The sequence below is a fragment of the Canis lupus genome, chromosome 29 (assembly GCF_003254725.2).
Source record: "Canis lupus dingo isolate Sandy chromosome 29, ASM325472v2, whole genome shotgun sequence".
In the NCBI taxonomy this organism is placed as follows: domain Eukaryota; kingdom Metazoa; phylum Chordata; class Mammalia; order Carnivora; family Canidae; genus Canis; species Canis lupus.
Window position 1 is genome coordinate 13261897 of NC_064271.1, and position 20459 is coordinate 13282355.

The 20459-nt window shown below is 39.5% G+C and overlaps 1 protein-coding gene across 3 annotated transcripts in view; it reads left to right on the forward strand.

The window, feature by feature from the left end:
• The window catches only part of NKAIN3 (sodium/potassium transporting ATPase interacting 3), a 612786-nt gene that overhangs the window by 573104 nt on the left and 19223 nt on the right, over positions 1-20459 (forward strand). For 2 of the 3 annotated variants that reach the window (XR_003147623.3, XM_025477827.3), the window contains exon 6: positions 18908-18977. The exons of the other annotated variant lie outside the window; for it this stretch is intronic. Coding sequence is in view for 1 of the 2 variants with exons in the window: in XM_025477827.3 (XP_025333612.1) it covers positions 18908-18977 (70 nt within the window). In the remaining variant the exon portion in view is untranslated. The remainder of the gene's footprint in view (positions 1-18907; positions 18978-20459) is intronic. 3 annotated transcript variants of the gene reach the window in all.

Genomic DNA, 20459 nt, shown 5'->3' on the forward strand with positions numbered 1-20459 from the left:
AGTCACTTTAAAGAGAATAGAAAATGTGTTATGGGGCAGCCCGGGTGGCTCAGCGGTTTAGTGCCGCCCTCGGCCCAGGGCATGATCCTGGAGACCCGGGATGGAGTCCCATGTCAGGCTCCCTGCATGGAGCCTGCTTCTCCCTCTGCCTGTGCCTCTGTCTCTCTCTCCTCTCTGTTTCTCATGACTAAATAAATAAAATCTTTTAAAAAAAAAAAAAAAAGAAAAGAAAATGTGTTATGAAAGATGAAGCCCAATGTAAAAAAGGGGAAAAAAAGTATCTACCGTCTTTCAAAATATGAGAAAAACAAAGCTAAAAAGCACACGCATGTGCTGAGGGGGTAGGATGGTGGAGGGAGATACGTTACAGGCATCTCTACAAAGATGGTACAACTCTTGCAATGAGGAGCAAGGAGAGAAGCCGCAGTAATAGATGATTATTATCAAAGCACCCTGTAGGGACACTGCAACCAAGTTCCCCTGCAGAAGAATCAAAGACAAAATACTAAAGACGGAAAAAAAAAAAAATACTAAGGACCGTCCACAGGATCCTTACAGAATGCCTAGAATAAGCATATCACTGCATCTAAACGAGTAACGCTGAACACATTATGAAAAAGTCGCTTTGTGCACTTTGCACCAAGGGGATATATTATATACAAAGAATCCCACAGAGTGACTTGAAATACGGAGAGAAAAAAGAGAGATTGCCCCTCAGGGTTTGTGCTACTGTGGGGGAAAAAAGGAGTAGGGAATAAAAGCAATGCCAGTCAAAAGCTAAATGAGTGGTGATGGAGATGGTCACGTGTGTCCTGGGCGAGTCCTGCGTACTGCACCCACACTTAACTCCACAAATTCTACCTCCACTGAGCGTTATTTCCTCTCTTGCACTATGCCTTTATGCAGGGGAGCCTACTTTTTCCAGAATAAAAAAAAATGTTCAAAGAAGATGAAGCCTCAGGCTTTAATGTATGGCAGACTAACCAGTTTGCCCTCCTCCAAACTAGCTCTTCTTTCCAAATATGAGAAAATCAAACTCGACACAAATCCAGTGCAAGTTCCTCAAGGACAGGCAGTGTTCTGGACAATAGGGGCAAAAGAATGTTGGAATTCTCATGGATCATTGTTATCCTAAGCTACACACAGAAATCAGTAGTTTCAGAAATCAGTAGTTGATGGGAACATGTCATCAGAATAAGATAAGTGTGCAAATAATGTCAGTAACAGCCTGCCATTTGCCATATGCTTGCTGAGTGCCAGCGCTCCATAGCCACTGTCTCATCTAGGGCAACCACATTGTGAGGCAGTCATTGTTCTTACTTCATTACACTGAGATTTTTCCCAACTCACATAACCTGTAAGGAGTGGAACTAATATCTGACCTAGATATTTCAAGTACCAAAGTCCATATGCTTTCCAACACGCAATTGTGCTTTTCTTTCCAACAGGGATAACAAGTAAATTCTTCATAAATAGGTAAAGAAAGAGACACTGGTCATTCACTAGATTAAAACCAGAACATTCATATTTAAATATTGAGTGAGAATATAAATTACTTGCACACTGTGGAGAAAAATAATGGGCTACCCTATTAAAATTTAAGTGAATATAGAGTCATATATAATGTAATACAGCCAATGATCTTGCTCCAAATCAATTGTCTTATTTTATTTAGTACAGAACAGTAAATATGCAAAACTTATCATTAGAATAAAAGAATCTCAAGATCCAATTCAAATATTACAAAATTGTGAAATCATACTTCTACCCTATCCCCCCCCCAAACTATATGACAAAAATGTGACTTTCCTTATTTTCACAAAACCAGACTTAGCATTTCTTCCTCATGATAGGCACATCCAAGAAAACTCAGCCATTTCAGTAATTTCTCAGCCGCATCAGATATGAGCTCAGGGAGGGCTGTCCTCCCAGCACTGATTCTGACGTGAAGGTTGATGTGGTGGTGCCATCTGTGAGGGGTAGGGCTGAGCATCCACTGAACTGTGCAGTGATCCCACTGTGGTCTCGGTTGTCAACAGGATCTCACTGTTGGCTGTCAGTACTCCATGTATAAGCCATAATGGAGCCTGGGACCCCACATCAACTTCCTGAGCACAATAACTGCTGCTTCTCTTATGTCTCCATATCTCACACAAAAGTCTCTTGTAGCCAACCCTAACTCAGAACCATAGAGAGAGAGGAATTTGAGAAATTCCATCTTAGGTAGATTGACATGTTACAAATCACAATATTTAATAGTAAAACTGAAGCATTACTCTTTTGAATGTATCCTATGGAATCTAAATGGCATAGCAATCTTTTTTTAAGATTGTATTTATTTATTCACAAGAGACACACAGAGAGAGGCAGAAACACAGGCAGAGGGAGAAGCAGGCTCCTCGCAGGGAGCACAATGCAGGACTCAGTCTCCAGACTCCAGATCATGCCCTGAGGGAAAGGCAGACGCTCAACTGCTGAGCCACCCAGGCGTCCCACTGTAGCAATTTAATATCACAATCATCCATTTAAAAAGAACCTGGGCTGCCTGGGTGGGGTCAGTCCTTTAAACATCTGACTCTTAATTGGCTCAGGTCATGATCTCAAGAGGGTAAGATCTAGCCCTGCATCTGGCTCCACGCTGGGTGTGGTGCCTGCTGGAGAGTCTCTCTCTCTCTCTCCCTCTGCCTCTCCCTCTGCTCCTCTCTCTCTCTCTAAAAGAAAAAAAAAAGAAAAAGAAAAAATTAATTTAAAAAAGTAAAATAAAAAGTACCTAAATAAGCTTTAATTGAGTTGAAACTTTAAATTGCTCCAGTTCCTCTTGGAACATGTTATCTCCATTCCACTTGACTCATAGAATAGTCCTAATATCATATGTTTATCCTTAAAATATTTTCTTATTCTATCATATACTTCTGAAATGCAGAACTGTTTTTAGATTGAAATTTTATTTTCAATAAATATTATTTTTTGATGAATATAAGTTTTTAGTTTATATAGTCCCATTACCAGTCTAAGTCCTAAATTAGGAAATTTCATGGTTTGTTCTTTCAGATTGTCTCAACTAATCTTAAGTCCTTGCCTTTTCATATACATTTTAGGATTCATATTTTATTTTAGAATCCTTCTCTGACTTTATTATTTTTTTATTTAAATTCAATTTGCCAATATAGAGTATAACGCCCAGTGCTCATCACACCACATGCCCTCCTTAATGCCTGTTACCCAGTTACCCCATCCCTCTACCCACCTCCTCTTCTGCAACCCTTTATCTCCCAGAGTCAAGAGTCTCTCATGGTTTGTCTTCCTCACTAATTTTTCCCCACTTAGTTTCCCTTTCACTATTTCTTATATTTCACATATGAGTGAAACCGTATAATTGTCTTTCTCCGATTCAGGCAGCATAATACCCTCCAATTCCATCCATGTCAATGGAAATGGTAGGTACTCATCTTTTCTGATGGCTGAGTAATATTCCATTGTATATATATTACATCTTCTTTATAGGATGACTATTTTGATCAAACTGCTGAAAGGCTTATTGGGATTGCTTTGAATCCATAGATTAAGCCACAGATCAAATTATATCTTTATTGCATTGAGTTTCACAATCTATGAATGTTTTCTATTCTTCCATTTGTTTAAGACACCTTTAATTTCTTTCAATGTGTCTTGTTGTATTCAGTGTAAAGGACTTGCAGATTTTTTAGATTTATTTCTATAAATAAAAATGTAATCTTTATAAAAAATAAAATAAAAATGTAATTTTTTCCCATGACTCAGATTTTAAGTGTTAAAGTTTGTCTTTGGGTGGTGTTATACTTACAGTTATTGGCTACCAATGTGATTGAGCAAACATAAAAGTATTCATCAATATGTGTAATATGTTTACATTTGCTCAGTCATGTTGATAGCCAATAATTTCACTTATAACCCTATCCAAAGAAAAACTAACACATAAAATGAAACATTTAGTGGAAGAGTACCTCTTAATGAAATGTAATGTTTTCTTTCAATTAGTCCATGTACTCATGGATGAATATTAGTTATTTCTAGGATGAGATAGGCTACCTCACATACTTATAATATTTGGTCATAGTGTTACATTTATAGAAACCTTGTATACAGAAAAAAATATGAGAATGGAAGGAATTTAGTTACAGCAAAGTCATTCAATTATTTTAATTCCTTATTTCCCCAGGTAGTTTTGAGGGCCTTCCTTGTACCCAGCACTGTTTTAGGTTCTAAGGATATAGTGGTGAACAAAATCACACAAGATCAGACAAAAATTCTTATATCATAAAACTTAAACTGTAGTAAGGGAGTCAGACAACAAGTAAGGTCTTTTTAAGTAAAATATACAATATAACATGGCAAATAGTGATAAGCACAAAAGAGAAAATAAGGCAGGAAAAAAGGAAGGACAAGTAGAGAGGAGTGAAGTTATAGGCAAAGTGGCTTAAGGTATATGGGAAAACACAGTGGCCTAGTATCAAAAAATGTTCTTAATGTACTAAAATTTATTACAAAATTTATTTTAAAAACAAAAAACTAGAGCCACATACCTTGTCATTAGAAGCTATTATTTTATCATCATGTGAAATTAAAACAGCCATTTTGTTTAGTGGGAGGATAATACATACCCTCCAGGGTAATGTGCCAAGAGTCCAGATGGCTGAGATAAATACCTTCCATTGTAAAGTGGAATGAAGACAATTGTGAAGGAGGATGAGGAAACCAAGAATCCGAACAGCCTCAGGTACTTTCTCAGGACACATAAATTTTGGAATTAAGGCTCTTGGAATGACCACTGCACACCATTTGCAAAGTCTATACATCTGGGTACGCATTCTCCAGCTGCAGACTACTGCTCTCTTATTGCTTCCCCTCCCCCTCCCTAGGACAAGCAGGGCCTGGAAGTCCTGGACAGATCTGGGGTTGCTTCCAAACTCTCCAGGATCTCCCAGTGACAGCTTCCCATGTTCTCCAGACCAAATTGCCGATAGTAACAATGACAGTGATATTGGTTCCCCATGTCAGTACCTGAGACTGAGAGGGGACCAAAGAGAAATAAGAGCTCATGTCGCATGGTTATTGCCAAGCAGGAAGATTAAAAATGTTGAAGAATTCTGATCCCAGACAGCCCAACCTGCAGGACTGAGGACTCTGCTCTCCCGGTCTGGAGCTGACTTATCTTTGAGCATCTAGTGATCCCAAGTGCTTCCCTTTTTGAGTTACATGGGCTTTCTGAAAGGTGGAAGAAATGTTAAACTTCTTGCCCCATGAAGAAAATGAGGAATGGACATCAAGCTTGCATTTGGGTGTCATGGGTCTGCCTGAAGGGCTCTTCAGGTTCATAAACCTATTTGGGGCAGGCAGCAGCACAGCACAGCTGCCCCCTCTGGGCATCAGCAAGTGTTTGAGGGCACTGTCCATCTTTACTATGCCCAGCACACACCCATCGTGGCGCTTTGCCCAGCCAGACCATGGCCTACAATTTGGCACAGCACAGCATGTGCTCGGAAAACTCAGGTTCTTCACGCGGGAGAAGACAGCAGATCAGGGATGCTGCAAAATAGCTCTTTCCCTTATGCACAGGCGGAGTTTAGTTGTCAGCTACCTCTGAAATAACTGGTCTTTCCTAAAAGCCCTCATTATCCGCGGGGTGCTGCAAAATCCTATCTACATGAACTCAGTTGGTGGCAAGCCTCTACCCTGGCTTTTCTCTTATGAATTCGTATCACAGAACAAGTAAACCACAGTCAAATGTTGCAACAATATTTGAGTTCTTTAGGGAGTGAGCAATGCTTTCTTAAGACATTATTCCTGGCAACTTGTACCATCAATGTTTATTAAAACGATCTCATACCTGAATAGCAGAAACAATGATAGACCAGGAAGTAAGTTCTGAATAAATATATTAATTGGTCTTCATCTTCCTGGGTCTTTTCATTGCTCTGAGCTAAAGGCAATGTTCCAGGGCATGGGAGTTTCTTAATTCAGTGACAAGGTGGTGTGCAGTGTAGCTGGATGAGAAACAAAACACCTATATTCTGGTAATTATTTGGTGAATATAGCTAAGCCTGGGGCAGAGATGACAGCTTGAGCTCTCACTGGGAATGGCATTGCCTCGGGTTTATATTTATACAAATGTCATTGCTGCTTTAGGTGTATAAAGTCAATCAGGTTTGCAATGTGTGAGTAAGGAACTGAATCAGTAGCACTGACTTATCTTTTGGAAACTTAGTTTATAGTTTATGACAAAAAGTTGCCTGTAGCCAAACAGAAAAGTTGCAGTTGGTTGTGTATCTTTTATAAGTGGAAAACAACTGCAGATTTGTACAGTAAGATGTTGCTTTTTTTTTAAGATTTTATTTATTTATTCATGAGAGACACAGAGAGAGGCAGAGACATAGGCAGAGAGTCAAACAGGCTCCCTGTGTCGGCAGGGAGGAGTAGGAGAAGCAGGCTTCCCACTCAGCAGGGAGCCTTACATGGGCTCCATCCCAGGACCCCAGGATCATAACCTGAGCCAAAGGCAGATGTTTTAACCAGCTGAGCCACTCAGGTGCCCAAGGAAGAATTTTTTTAAAAAAAGATTTTTTTTTATTTTATTTTATTTTATTTTATTTTATATTTTATTTTATATTTTATTATTTTATTTTATTATTTTATTTTATTTTATTTTATTTTATTTTTTTATTTTATTTATTTTATTTTATTTTATTTTATTTTATTATTTTATTTTATTTTATTTTATTTTATTTTATTTTATTTTATTTTGAGAGAGAGTATGAGCAGGGGGAGGAGTAGCCAGAGAGGGAGAAGCAGACTCCCAGCTGAGCAAGGAGCTGGATGTGGGGCTGTATCCCAGGACCCTGGGATGAAGACCCAGGCTAAAGGCAGATGCCTAACTGACTGAGCCACCCGGGTGCCCCAAAAAAGGAAAAAACAATTTTAATGATGACTTAACAAAAGACTTGAAAACAAATCCATAGGAAGGAGGACCTTCAGCTTTTAAGTTTTCCATAAAGGAGACATATTATATGATTAAGAAAGTAAGGCAACTGTGCATTCTAAAATTCATTTTCATGAGACAGATTAAGAAGATGTTGAATTAAGGAATTTTTCCAATGGAAATGAGATGATGAATTTCAACAAAACATGAGAAGGAATCAAAAAAGTCACAGACAAGTTTTCAGAGGTATTAGAACAAGAGGATTGGAAAGGAAACCTCCATGAAATCTGTAGTTATTACAGGGAGAACTCCATATGGGGATCTTTGACAGCAGAGTAGATGGAAGAGGTGGGAAAGAAGGAAGCACGGGGAGGCAAAGGGGTGGGTGTTGGGGGAACAGCTTGCTGGGTGACCTGAAGAACAGTTATGTTGAATTCTGTGTACTCTGTATACAAGTCTTAAAATGGAGAACAAAAAAAGCAGTGCAATTAAGAGTTGGCAGCAACTGTCCAGAAGAACCTGTTATGCAGAGCCCTGCTCTCTTCCCCATTCTCGTTCTCATCGGAAACCGAGGTGTTACTCTAAAAGATCGCACAGGGAGAGCCTGCAGCCAGGAAACCCCATTGTTTGCAGTCCTTTCAAATGTATTTCCTGTGCCAACTTCTAAGGCACAGCCAAGCAACTTCTTAGAGGAAATTGCTAGTTGTAACCAAATATCTTTAGGGTTACTTTAGCCATTCCATACCCCTGAGGAGGATTCCCCCTGATATGAAGGAATCACAAAGCTACTCTAGGTTTAAAGCAACATTTTACTGTACTGGGGACACCTGGCTCAGCGGTTGGGTTGAGTGTCTGCCTTCAGCTCAGGGTGTGATCCCGGAGTCCTGGGATGGAGCCTTCTTCTCCTTCTCCTCCCTGCTCTTGCTGTCTCTCGTTCTCTCTGTCTCTCTGCTCTCTCCAATAAAATAATCTTTAAAAATTTTTTTTCTTCCTTTTTTATTTTTATTTTATTTTTTTAAAGATTTTATTTATTTATTCATGAGAGACACAGAGAGAGAGAGAGAGAGAGGCAGAGACACAGGCAGAGGGAGAAGCAGGCTCCATGCAGGGAGCCTGACGTGGAACTCGATCCCAAGTCTCCAGGATCAGGCCCTGGGCTGAAGGCAGCACTAAACCGCTGAGCCACCCGGGCTGCCCTCTACCTTTTTTAAAAGCATTTGACATCATTTAAAAAAAAAAAAAAAAAAAAAAGCCTTCAGGATCTGTACACTTACCCTCCATTTATGCTCCAATTTCACTCTTTTACTTGAACTCTTGTTCCATTCTGATAAATGGCAAGTGTTGGTATATAGATAAAAAACTCATTTTTATATAGGAACATCATCATCTCGTGGACTTACAGGCTTCTGTTGCCAAAAAGCCACATTGCATTCCAACCATAAAGGATTCTTGATGTTTTTAGTTTCTGAACGTACCTTTTTTTTAATTACTTAGTTTTCAGTGATTCTTCCTTTTTTTTTTTAATTTATTTTTTATTGGTGTTCAATTTACTAACATACAGAATAACACCCAGTGCCCGTCACCCATTCACTCCCACCCCCCGCCCTCCTCCCCTTTTACCACCCCTAGTTCATTTCCCAGAGTTAGCAGTCTTTACGTTCTGTCTCCCTTTCTGATATTTCCCACACATTTCTTCTCCCTTCCCTTATATTCCCTTTCACTATTATTTATATTCCCCAAATGAATGAGAACATATAATGTTTGTCCTTCTCCGACTGACTTACTTCACTCAGCATAATACCCTCCAGTTCCATCCACGTTGAAGCAAATGGTGGGTATTTGTCATTTCTAATAGCTGAGTAATATTCCATTGTATACATAAACCACATCTTCTTTATCCATTCATCTTTCGTTGGACACCGAGGCTCCTTCCACAGTTTGGCTATCGTGGCCATTGCTGCTATAAACATCGGGGTGCAGGTGTCCCGGCGTTTCATTGCATTTGTATCTTTGGGGTAAATCCCCAACAGTGCAATTGCTGGGTCGTAGGGCAGGTCTATTTTTAACTGTTTGAGGAACCTCCACACAGTTTTCCAGAGTGGCTGCACCAGTTCACATTCCCACCAACAGTGTAAGAGGGTTCCCTTTTCTCCGCATCCTCTCCAACATTTGTTGTTTCCTGCCTTGTTAATTTTCCCCATTCTCACTGGTGTGAGGTGGTATCTCATTGTAGTTTTGATTTGTATTTCCCTGATGGCAAGTGATGCAGAACATTTTCTCATATGCATGTTGGCCATGTCTATGTCTTCCTCTGTGAGATTTCTCTTCATGTCTTTTGCCCATTTCATGATTGGATTGTTTGTTTCTTTGGTGTTGAGTTTAATACGTTCTTTATAGATCTTGGAAACTAGCCCTTTATCTGATATGTCATTTGCAAATATCTTCTCCCATTCTGTAGGTTGTCTTTGAGTTTTGTTGACTGTATCCTTTGCTGTGCAAAAGCTTCTTATCTTGATGAAGTCCCAATAGTTCATTTTTGCTTTTGTTTCTTTTGCCTTCGTGGATGTATCTTGCAAGAAGTTACTATGGCCGAGTTCAAAAAGGGTGTTGCCTGTGTTCTTCTCTAGGATTTTGATGGAATCTTGTCTCACATTTAGATCTTTCATCCATTTTGAGTTTATCTTTGTGTATGGTGAAAGAGAGTGGTCTAGTTTCATTCTTCTGCATGTGGATGTCCAATTTTCCCAGCACCATTTATTGAAGAGACTTTCTTCCAATGGATAGTCTTTCCTCCTTTATCGAATATTAGTTGCCCATAAAGTTCAGGGTCCACTTCTGGATTCTCTATTCTGTTCCACTGATCTATGTGTCTGTTTTTGTGCCAGTACCACACTGTCTTGATGACCACAGCTTTGTAGTACAACTTGAAATCTGGCATTGTGATGCCCCCAGATATGGTTTTCTTTTTTAAAATTCCCCTGGCTATTCGGGGTCTTTTCTGATTCCACACAAATCTTAAAATAATTTGTTCTAACTCTCTGAAGAAAGTCCATGGTATTTTGATAGGGATTGCATTAAACGTGTAAATTGCCCTGGGTAACATTGACATTTTCACAATATTAATTCTGCCAATCCATGAGCATGGAATATTTTTCCATCTCTTTGTGTCTTCCTCAATTTCTTTCAGAAGTGTTCTGTAGTTTTTAGGGTATAGATCCTTTACCTCTTTGGTTAGGTTTATTCCTAGGTATCTTATGCTTTTGGGTGCAATTGTAAATGGGACTGACTCCTTAGTTTCTCTTTCTTCAGTCTCATTGTTAGTGTATAGAAATGCCACTGACTTCTGGGCATTGATTTTGTATCCTGCCACGCTACCGAATTGCTGTATGAGTTCTAGCAATCTTGGGGTGGAGACTTTTGGGTTTTCTATGTAGAGTATCATGTCATCAGCGAAGAGGGAGAGTTTGACTTCTTCTTTGCCAATTTGAATGCCTTTAATGTCTTTTTGTTGTCTGATTGCTGAGGCTAGGACTTCCAGTACTATGTTGAACAGCAGTGGTGAGAGTGGACATCCCTGTCTTGTTCCTGATCTTAGGGGAAAGGCTCCTAGTGCTTCCCCATTGAGAATGATATTTGCTGTGGGCTTTTCATAGATGGCTTTTAAGATGTCGAGGAATGTTCCCTCTATCCCTACACTCTGAAGAGTTTTGATCAGGAATGGATGCTGTATTTTGTCAAATGCTTTCTCTGCATCCAATGAGAGGATCATATGGTTCTTGGTTTTTCTCTTGCTGATATGATGAATCACATTGATTGTTTTACGGGTGTTGAACCAGCCTTGTGTCCCAGGGATAAATCCTACTTGGTCATGGTGGATAATTTTCTTAATGTACTGTTGGATCCTATTGGCCAGTATCTTGTTGAGAATTTTTGCATCCATGTTCATCAGGGATATTGGTCTGTAATTCTCCTTTTTGGTGGGGTCTTTGTCTGGCTTTGGAATTAAGGTGATGCTGGCTTCATAGAACGAATTTGGAAGTACTCCATCTCTTTCTATCTTTCCAAACAGCTTTAGGAGAATAGGTATGATTTCTTCTTTAAACGTTTGATAAAATTCCCCTGGGAAGCCATCTGGCCCTGGACTCTTGTGTCTTGGGAGGTTTTTGATGACTGCTTCAATTTCCTCCCTGGTTATTGGCCTGTTCAGGTTTTCTATTTCTTCCTGTTCCAGTTTTGGTAGTTTGTGGCTTTCCAGGAATGCGTCCATTTCTTCTAGATTGCCTAATTTATTGGCGTATAGCTGTTCATAATATGTTTTTAAAATCGTTTGTATTTCCTTGGTGTTGGTAGTGATCTCTCCTTTCTCATTCATGATTTTATTAATTTGAGTCTTCTCTCTCTTCTTTTTAATAAGGCTGGCTAATGGTTTATCTATCTTATTAATTCTTTCAAAGAACCAACTCCTGGTTCTGTTGATCTGTTCCACAGTTCTTCTGGTCTCGATTTCGTTGAGTTCTGCTCGAATCTTTATTAACTCCCTTCTTCTCTTGGGTGTAGGATCTATTTGCTGTTTTTTCTCTAGCTCCTTTATGTGTAAGGTTAGCTTTTGTATTTGAGTTCTTTCCAGTTTTTGAATGGATGCTTGTATTGCGATGTATTTCCCCCTTAGGACTGCTTTTGCTGCATCCCAAAGATTTTGAACGGTTGTATCTTCATTCTCATTAGTTTCCATGAATCTTTTTAATTCTTCCTTAATTTCCTGGTTGACCCTTTTATCTTTTAGCAGGATGGTCCTTAACCTCCACATGTTTGAGGTCCTTCCAAACTTCTTGTTGTGATTTAGTTCTAATTTCAAGGCATTATGGTCCGAGAATATGCAGGGGACAATCCCAATCTTTTGGTATTGGTTCAGACCCGATTTGTGTCCCAATATGTGGTCTATTCTGGAGAAAGTTCCATGTGCGCTTGAGAAGAATGTGTATTCAGTTGAGTTTGGATGTAAAGTTCTGTAGATATCTGTGAAATCCATCTGGTCCAGTGTATCATTTAAAGCTCTCATTTCTTTGGAGATGTTGTGCTTAGAAGACCTATCGAGTATAGAAAGAGCTAGATTGAAGTCACCAAGTATAAGTGTATTATTATCTAAGTATTTCTTCACTTTGGTTAATAATTGATTTATATATTTGGCAGCTCCCACATTCGGAGCATATATATTGAGGATTGTTAAGTCCTCTTGTTGAATAGATCCTTTATGTATGATATAGTGTCCCTCTTCATCTCTCACTACAGTCTTTGGGGTAAATTTTAGTTTATCTGATATAAGGATGGCTACCCCTGCTTTCTTTTGAGGCCCATTCGAATGGTAAATGGTTCTCCAACCTTTTATTTTCAGGCCTAGGTGTCCTTCTGTCTAAAATGAGTCTCTTGTAGACAGCAAATAGATGGGTCCTGCTTTTTTATCCAGTCTGAAACCCTGCGCCTTTTGATGGGGTCATTAAGCCCGTTCACATTCAGAGTTACTATTGAGAGATATGAGTTTAGTGTCATCATGATATCTATTCAGTCTTTGTTTTTGTGGAATGTTCCACTGAACTTCTTCTTAAAGGGGAATTTTAAGAGGCCCCCTTAAAATTTCTTGCAGAGCTGGTTTGGAGGTCACATATTCTTTTAGTTGCTGCCTGTCTTGGAAGCTCTTTATCTCTCCTTCCATTTTGAATGAGAGCCTTGCTGGATAAAGTATTCTTGGTTGCATGTTCTTCTCCTTTAGGACCCTGAATATATCCTGCCAGCCCTTTCTGGCCTGCCAGGTCTCTGTGGAGAGGTCTGCTGTTACCCTAATACTCCTCCCCATAAAAGTCAGGGATTTCTTGTCTCTTGCTGCTTTAAGGATCTTCTCCTTATCTTTGGAATTTCCAAGCTTCACAATTAAATGTCGAGGTGTTTAACGGTTTTTATTGATTTTAGGGGGGGATCTCTCTATTTCCTGGATCTGAATGCCTGTTTCCCCTCCCAGATTAGGAAAGTTTTCAGCTAGAATTTGTTCAAATACATATTCTGGCCCTCTGTCCCTTTCGGCGCCTTTGGGAACCCCAATTAAACGTAGGTTTTTCTTTCTCAGGCTGTCGTTTATTTCCCTTAATCTATCTTCATGGTCTTTTAATTGTTTGTCTCTTTTTTCCTCAGTTTCCCTCTTTGCTATCAACTTGTCTTCTATGTCACTCACTCGTTCTTCCACCTCGTTAACCCTCGTCGTTAGGACTTCTAGTTTGGATTGCATCTCATTCAATTGATTTTTAATTTCTGCCTGATTAGCTCTAAATTCTGCAGTCATGAAGTCTCTTGAGTCCTTTATACTTTTTTCTAGAGCCACCAGTAGCTGTATAATAGTGCTTCTGAATTGGCTTTCTGACATTGAATTGTAATCCAGATTTTGTAACTCTGTGGGAGAGAGGACTGTTTCTGATTCTTTCTTTTGAGGTGAGGTTTTCCTTCTAGTCATTTTGCTCAGTGCAGAGTGGCCAAAAGCAAGTTGTATTGGGAAAAAGAGAAAAAGAGAGGAGAGAAAGAAGGAAAGAAAAGAGAAAGAGAAAAAAAAGGGAAGAGAAAAAAAAAAGAAAGAAAAGAAAAAAAAAAGAAGAAAAAGAGAAAGAAAAAGAAAGGAGAAAAAAAAGGGGGGGTGGGGGAAGGAAACAAATCAAAAAGCAAAACAAAACAAAACAAAAAAACAAAAAAACAAAAACAAACAAAAAAAAAACAAAAAAAAAAAAGAACCACCGGGGAGTATCTTCTGATTCTGTGTACTTTAAGTCCCTTGGCTTCTCCTGGAAGTTGTCCGTCTAGCTGGTGTTCTGGGGGAGGGCCCTGCTGTGCTGATTTTCAGGTGTTAGCAGTTGGGGGAGCTGCTGTGCCCCTGCCTGGTGCAGGGCTCAGGGGGGTTGTTTACCCCCTGAGGCTGCAGGAGGAACAGCCCCAGTGGCGGGGCAGCTCTGGAAACCTGGATTCAGCTCCGGCAGGAACTCCGTCTGCAGGGCCTGGAGGCTCCGGGGCGGGGCCGCTGATCTGCTCAGCTGGGGCAGGAGCGTCCTCGCTGTCCTGGGCCCTCCCGGCCTCTGCCTGTCCCGGGGGAGGCCGGATCCTGGGCTGTGTCCCGGCGCCCTGTGCTCCGGAGCCTGCGCTGGTGGATTCGCGCTCCCGGGCCGCGCAGCCCCCTCCGCACGGAGCCTCTTCCTCTGCCCGAGCCCCTCCGAGCTGCTCCCGCCCCGCAGCCCCCTCCGCGGAGCCGCCCCCGAGCCCCCCGAGCTGCTCCGGGTCCCCCGTGCGCGCTGCAGCCCTTAGGGAGCTCGGCGCACTCTCCCGGGGCGCAGGTGTCTGTTAGTGTCCCCGGGAGCCCGAGGGCATCCCCGCCCTCCTGGGTCCTGCTCCACCTCCCTGCGAGCCCCTTTCCCCCGGGAAGGTCGGTGCAGCTCCTGCTCCTCCGGGACGGGGCTCTCCTGTCCTGGGGACACTCGCCCCGGCCTCAGCCCGGCTCCTCGCGGGCCCCTCCCCCTTGGAGGCCTTTGTTTCTTTATTTGTTTTTCCCCGTCTTCCTCCCTTGATAGAAGCGCGAACTCTTCTCACTGTAGCATTCCAGCTGGTCTCTCTTTAAATCTCAGGCCGAATTCATAGATTTTCAGGATAATTTGAAGGTTTTCTAGGTAGTTTGGTGGAGACAGGTGATTTGGGGACCCTACTCTTCCGCCATCTTGCTCCTCCCCCTGATTCTTCCTTAATAGTTACTTTTTTTGGAGTCTACTTGAGTTCTGGATGCTTGATAATTTAAGTTTTACCAATATGTAATTTTTGATTTTAAAAATATGAAACATTTACCTTGCACTAGAATTCTGATACACAGAAAAAATGTAGCTCATTTGTCATGCCATCCACTGGGATGACCATGTGTCTTAGTTTGGTTGAAACAGTCTTTGTTTACACATGTTCTTTTGGCATCCTGTCCCACTTAAGCTCTGTCCTACATTTTTTTGGTTTTCAAATATGCAATATTTGAATTGAATGCAATATTACCATTAATAATTGTATTAGAAAAAAGATAATTGTATTAGGATCAAGTAGATCAAGCTTCTGCCATAGTCTCCTCAAGATGTGTGGGAAACAAGCGCAATGAATAGAATTCTCCTTATGACACATGCTTGCATGTATAAGAAAACCAACACCACCTCCATCTTCTCCCCAAATCTTTAAGGACTGCATGTAGATCAGTCAGTGATTTAAAAAGTAGGTGCTTGGACAGGAGTAGCAGAGATGGCCACCTCCTCTCAATGCCAGATGGAGGTGGGCAAGTGCTGGATGCTGGACACAGGGCACCAGCCCACAGCTGCCAGGCATGGTCAGTAGAGGGCACCCAGAGGTATAGTTGCCTCCCAATGAAGCTGCAGTGAATGCAGCAATGAAAATAGGAACTCTAGTTTTCAGACGTATATGTATATATAAACATATATAATAGCGTAACATATATATGTATATAACTATATATATATTACATATGTTTCCATGTACACACATTAGGGTAAGTAAATGAGAATTTTTTCACTATTTTTTCACTATTATGAATGCTGTTATAAATTTCTATGTACAAATTTTTGTGAGGACATATGTTTTCATTTATCTTGGGTATGTACTTAGGAGTGGAATTTCTGGGTTATATGGTAACTCTGTTTAGCCATTTTAGGAACTGTTTTCCAAAGTGGCTGCACCATTTTACATTCTGACCAGCTGTTGTAGGGAGGTTCTAATCTGTCTACATCCTCGCCAACATTTGCTATTATCTGACATTTTTGTTCTAGCTCTCTTAGTGGGTATAACGTAGTATGCCATTGTGATTTTGATTTGCATTTACCTGAAAACATTTTGGTAATGAGTTTGATATTGAAAACAAACTAAAAGAACTTCAGGAAAGCGGAATACATTTTCTATCTTTGCTTCTCTTCATCCATCAGAATTAAGAACATTTCAGCCTTTAAAGAAGTACTTTATAGATCAATCTAATTTCCCTACAATAGTTGCAAGCATTTTTATAAATGAATCTTCTACATTTCAGTGGCATTGCATTCAAGGTCAGTTGAAAGATTTAAATTGAATCATTCAACAAATGAAGCACCCCAAAAATCATCCTCTGAAGCTTTTAGTAAATGGCAGTAATTGAGAGGTTATAAAAAGGAGAACATTGAAATTTATGCTCACCAAAGGAAGAGAACCGGGCAAATTAAATCATGAAAGCTCAAATGTTATATAAGATTTAATTTTTCAATTTTATAATTTCCTCTTGAAATATCTCAACTTGAGAAGATTCTTTTGACAGACCTCCTATTTTTAATTGGATGAATTTATATTCTGCACCAGAATGAAAAGAAGCTGAAGTGTGAGAAGGCCTAAGAATTTTGCAACATTCATATTTTAAAAAGTCATAAATACATACAATTTATAATTTCTTGTATTATAAAATTTTGGGCAAAGATGCACTAAATAGAGGTAAAATAACATTACCTGGGAAAGTATTTGGGCTGAGTAACTCTACCCATATCCACTCTTTAGCAAACTCACATAGAGATCACTCGTGCCTTATATGGAGAATATTTCCATAGTTAAAAATAGTATCATTTACAGAGTCAATCAACAATTTCAACTTTACTAACCACAAAAAATTTGAATAAGATTATAAATAAATTCATGAAAATAATAAAACCATATAGAAAAAAATATATGTTATATGTATATTCCGGTGATCTGATGTATTACAGAGATAGCTAAGGAGCAGATTCACTCTAGTACATGAATTTATCCCAAAAATGATGACTGTATTAATGTTACATTTTAATGTTCAAATGATCAACATAAAAAGTTGTCTTCTTGTTTTGCTTTAAAGCATACAGATATAAGGGACATCCAGGTGGCTCAGTTGATTAAGCATCCAACTCTTGGTTTTGGCTCAGGTCATGATCTCAGGGTCCTGGGATCAAGTCCTGCCTCCAGCTCTATGCTCAGCAGGGAGTACTTGAGATTCTTTTCCTCTCCCTCTGCCCCTCCCCTAGTTTCTCTCTCTCTCTCTCTCTCTCTCTTAAAAATAAGTAAATAAATCTTTGGAAAAAAATATAAAGTATACAAATATATGCCATCTTTATTTTTATAAAAAAAATTTTACTTTGAATATAATTTCAATGGAATCATTTTATTCACAAATGCATATATATATATATATATATATATATTTTTTTTTTTTTTTTTTTTTTTTTAATGATAGTCACACACAGAGAGAGAGAGAGGCAGAGACACAGGCAGAGGGAGAAGCAGGCTCCATGCAGGCAGCCTGATGTGGGGACTCAATCCTGAGACTCCAGGATCACGCCCTGCCGAAGGCAGGCGCTAAACCACTGAGCCACAGAGATCCCCCGCCCATTCAACTTTTAATCAGTTTGATTTTTCTAATTTCCCACCCATTGGTCAGCAAGATGGAGTGGATGTTTGATTAAATATCTAATCTGAGGGCGGCCCCGGTGGCGCAGTGGCTTAGCGCCGCCTGCAGCCTGAGGTGGGGTCCTGGAGACCTGGGATTGAGTCCCACGTCGAGCTCCCTGCATGGAGCCTGCTTCTCCCTCTGCCTGTGTCTCTGCCTCTCTTTCTCTCTCTGTGTCTCTCATGAATAAATACATAAAATCTTTTAAAAATATATCTAATCTGATAAAATTTTTGTCCTATCCAACCATTTAAATGGTCCCTATGCACTGCTTATTCTTTCTGGGAGTCTTTTCAGTGGCTCATATTGGCTCCTCTTTCACTGTTTCTCTCCTTAATATAGTGTCCAGGTAACTTATGTGACCTGGCAAGAAAACGATAGGCTTCAGATTCATCTAGTCTCCAAGGGGATTGCCTGGAAATGATCCCTGACACCTGCTTGTTGTGTCTACACAGTGATCTGGTGAAGCTTTGATTTATCCGGCCTTACCTTAGCTTCTTCAATCGAGGTAAAAGGATACAGCAGGTCAGAGTGGCTAGACCTAGAGTAGGTCTAGGCTTTAATACAATTTCTAGGCTAAGTCATCCCTCACTAAATCACAAGTCACTGACATTCCTGCCTTGAGCTGGGGATATGATACAATATTGGCATCTTGTGTACACAAACACAGACTCACTGAAAGTTCAGTATCCCTACATGCCTATGTACCTGTTAATGTTATAGTGCTGTAATATAACCAAACTTTGTTACAAAATAATTAATAGTTTTAATAGACTACCAAAAAAAAAAAAAGAGACATGAACTAAGATTAGCCACGGGCATTATGATAAAGGAAAGACAGAAGGTATGATGAAAACAGAAAGAAATTAGAATGAATGTCACCAAGCATAGTGATTCTATACGGACTGTGAAACCAGTACCATGCTACCAGAGAAGAGATGAAACCTTCTTTGCAAAAAGCAAATGCCTATTCGTCAAGGATGGCTTGAGGACAAAAGGCATGGGCATAGATTATATGACTTCTTAAAGGTCTTTCTAATGATGCCATAAATATTCTTAAGAAAAAAATTGGATTCTGGCAACAAGATGAAAAGGTATATCTTCTGATATATAGGGGGAAAGAGCATATCCGTATGCCTAAGGACAAACATATTATTTAAAATCTAACATTATTTGATGTTACTTCATTTTTCACAAAGTCAATAACAACTTTGATTTTTCAGTCTTTAGGATCCCAAGTTCTTTATGTGTTTCTTAAAATTTCCCTGTTTTTTGACCATTGATAATACTTTTAGCAGTCTTTTATATTAAGTATACATTTTTTCCATTTGTGGTAGACAGCTTTTTTTGTTAATATTATTTTTATGTGTTCTATTTCAAACACCAAGTACTATGTGTGTTTTTATTTACACATTTATTCACATCAGGCTATGTTATATTTTCAGTTGACTTCATAGGTGGACTTGATGCACAATCCTACTACCAGGATCATGTTGAGTTAAAGCCTGTTAACCTGTAAGTAAAGGTGTGATGAGATGGAAAATATTAATCCTTCTAACTTGGTCAAAACTAACCAAACCTGAGATAATTTGGACCTGCTACTACTAATCATTGGTTTAATTTTCCACTCATATTTAAAACACACCTTTTACATGTAACCCAACATCATCATTATTATTACTCATTCCAAAAATAATTTGAAATAGATAACATGGTTTATGTTTCTAAAACTTTTTTTTATTTTTCTTATCAAAGGTTGATTGCCAAATTGGAAAAAAAAAGGATAATGTAATCTATAGAAGAGAAATTAGATATGTAACTTGGAGGCCACATAACAGAGAGAAAAGTGGAGAAGGATTAGGTTAGAATTCAGGATCTTTGTGTGTGATCTCAGGGTCCTTCCTTGATGCCTCTGAGACTTAGTTCTCCCACCTGTATTATGGTTTCACAGGCAGAGAAGGGAAGTGGATTAAATGGGATAAGGTATGTACGGTATATGTAAAATTACCTATGATTGTGTCTAGTACTCCAATATTTGACTAACTGTTCCTAGAGGACATGGAAGCAAGTCAACAACTACAACAAAAAACATCTTAACCTGGACAGATTGTAATTGAGTATAAGGAAGGAATCGTGGTCACCTGATTGATAAAATACTAGAAAGCAAGAAAATAGATACAGTGACTCCATTCCTTGAAAACTCTAAGAAACAAACATCTATCCATGTTTAGTATAAAATAATAGCTATCATGTGCTAAGCACTTGGCATGGATTATTTCTCTTAATCCTCATGGAAATAATGCAATGTACTAGTTAACAGTCCCACTTCATAAAAAAGGAAATAGAGGTAGATAGAGGTTAAACAAATTTCCCAAAGTCCCACTAGGAGTAAGGGGTAGAGCTGGGATCTTTTCTGAATGATAAGCTATCACCATGCCTGATATTGTAGACTTGTCCAGATGACCTTCCTATTCTTTCAGCCCAATGTTCTGCAATTCCATTGTTTATAGAAGAAATTATGTAAATTTCCTGTGTAGGAAACATACATGAAAGTCCTCATCTGCTGCCTTTTTGCCACAGCCCCTCACCCCCAGCCCTGAGAAGCCTGCACGGGCTCCTCCAGCCTCTCCAGGTTGAATTAATTTTATTCTGGCAGAATGATCAAAAGGAAACATAGCTCACAAGCTACACAAATCAGCACTGTGCCTGTCACATGATAGATGTTTAAATAAATGTCGGCTTCTTAAAGCAAATCCAATTTGGAAAATCATTTACCTTATATAACACTCTGGGACTAAGTAGTCACCACCTCATTACTCATGCTACTGAGTGCTCATAAATGATGTGCTCCAAAAGTTGATATTTGTGGATCTGTGGAACTTGGCAGAGATTGTGACAATAATAAAGATGATCAGTGCATTGGAAGTGAGAAAAGAATGGAAAACAATGCCTAGTTGTGGCTAGAAGAGTCTAATATGCATTCGTTATGTAATAAAG